The 2,100-nt window shown below is 38.5% G+C and overlaps 1 protein-coding gene across 2 annotated transcripts in view; it reads left to right on the top strand.

Annotated features, from left to right (window-relative positions):
• Nucleotides 1–822, top strand: part of LOC122249554 (uncharacterized) — an 11,338-nt gene extending 10,516 nt beyond the window's left edge. For both annotated transcript variants that reach the window (XM_043010525.2, XM_043010524.2), the window contains one exon: nucleotides 1–822. This exon is cut by the window's left edge and continues 75 nt beyond it. In XM_043010525.2, the coding sequence (XP_042866459.1) occupies nucleotides 1–69 (69 nt within the window). In that variant the 3' untranslated portion in view covers nucleotides 70–822.
• The last annotated feature ends 1,278 nt before the right edge of the window (nucleotides 823–2,100 follow it).

The following is a 2,100-nucleotide window of genomic DNA, read 5'->3' as shown; positions in this document are numbered from 1 at the left end:
CCGAGTCTCCTCATCTACCTGTGCTGCTGTCGCGAACCCAAGTGCACCAACTGCGGGTACAGCCCCTAACAGGAGCGAGTCCCATCGAGCACTCTGCTCACCTCACTGTACTGTGATTCCTCCGATTCCAATTTTACATCAAGACGTCCTGCACTTGCTATTTGTTCCATAACTAAATCTTAACATACACTCTGATTTCAGAACTCCTTTTTTGGCAAATGAACTTCTAATTCCATGTCTTCCTCAGAAAAAATGTAAAAAATAATCTTTAAATAATGTAGGCCTAGAGGTAGGAGGCACTGCTGCAGTAGTCGTCGCTAGTCATCTTTTCTATTCGATGAAAAAGATTTCTTTGCTAACAAGAACCCAAATTCAAAGAGGTGTTTCCTTTCCCGTGTATGGGTTTATATGTAAGAATTATATTTGTGACCTTAAATAGCCACGCTCATTTTCGGTATCCATATTTTTCCATTTGAAAATAGAACCCCACTTTCATACTCTTCTGATATAGACTCAACTGTAGATGAACAATTTTGTATGTAGACAGAACAACTTGCGTACGTATATTTATATATATATTTTCTTTACGGCTCCAAATTCCTGACACCCTACCATGTGAGAACTTGTGGTGACGTGGTGACGTGCGGATGACTGGGGCTGAACTCATTTCCTGTATGACACTTTGTAACTTTCGTGAATGTTTGTTGTACAACTATGGAAGACAATGCGGCGTAGCCCTTTGAAACTGAATCCTTGTCGAAAGTCAATAACGTTATAACATAAGAATTCGTATATATGCCTGTTAATATCATTTGATCAATGTGCCTGTGTCTTTTTCTCCTTTCAAATATTACATCTGGAATGAAATGATATTATTTTAAGGAATGATAAAGCAAATCTGAACTATATTAGCGCCTGCATAGCAAACATCCTCTTTATATATTTGTTGTTTTTGATATTTTTGAATTGTAAGTACTGACGAGTTTCACCCTTCTTATGGCTTCTCACACTTGCATATGTTTACTGTTTTTTAGGATAAGGATAAGCATAAGGAAATCATGTATAACAAATATTATTTGTAGCATAATAAATATTCCCATTCATGTTTCAATATACAACGATGAAGATACAACTAATGATAATCTTCCCTCAGTGCCATTTTCAACATCAGGCCGTGGAAACGATAAATAGCCTGCTGTGAAATGTGCGGTAGCAATCTGGCGCAACCCCTTGATAGTCAATGTGACACAGGACTTCAGGAAAAAAATTCTCTGGCCGGAAAGCTGGCCTTGGGTTCGATGCTAGTCACTGAAACGTGAACACCGGAAGACTTCAAACAACGATATACTTTGCATGCGTATTTTGATGGCCTAACATTCATGCGTTGACGCACTAAATAAACTTTAAAAAGTTATGTCCACCAAACTGCTATAAGAAGTTGAAAAGTTTATTTCAGTCATGAATTGGCAAATAAGTCTACAAAAGGAGTTCTTCCAACTCCAATTCAAGAGTGCATGAAGATAAAGTGGCTAGATGAGGTAAATGTCGAAAAAAGAACACAAAAGAAACTCTGGGAAGCACCCATATTGACAATGGATTGTAGCATCGCCATTTTCTCACTAAAATAGTCCAGTCACAGTGCTGACAAAAGACGACTGTGAATCGTCAGTGGAAGATATAATCATGCAGAGTAAAGAAAGGCGGTTTCATCCTCATGTTGACAATAGATTAGCAGAATGGACTTGATCTCTATCGAATATCCAAGATCTCTTGCCCTTGTTACACCTGGCTCCCACATTACCTTTTTCTGCATTTTTTTCTTGGTGTCCTAGCACTGCCATTAAAGTCAAGCTTCTGTCAAGCGGTTTTTGAGCGATAAAAATCAGTTATTGTTTTTAAAGAACTTAAAATTGTTTGTATACTGCAGTAATATGACCTGCCTTGGAGTCATTAAATACTAGTGGCCACCAAGGTAATTGTTTCTAACTACTTTGGCGGCCACACCGCGAACATTTCCTCTCGACCAATTTGAAGTTCCTGTCAGTTTCTGATTTCTTGTGTGAAAGGCTCACCTCTGTTGCTGTTCCTCCTTTCTGGATA

This window comes from Penaeus japonicus, unplaced genomic scaffold, assembly GCF_977035675.1.
Source record: "Penaeus japonicus unplaced genomic scaffold, GWHDUDI00000001_assembly GWHDUDI00000029, whole genome shotgun sequence".
In the NCBI taxonomy this organism is placed as follows: Eukaryota; Metazoa; Arthropoda; class Malacostraca; order Decapoda; family Penaeidae; genus Penaeus; species Penaeus japonicus.
Note: the sequence above shows the minus strand (reverse complement) of the source record. Positions and strands in the feature narration are given on the sequence as shown.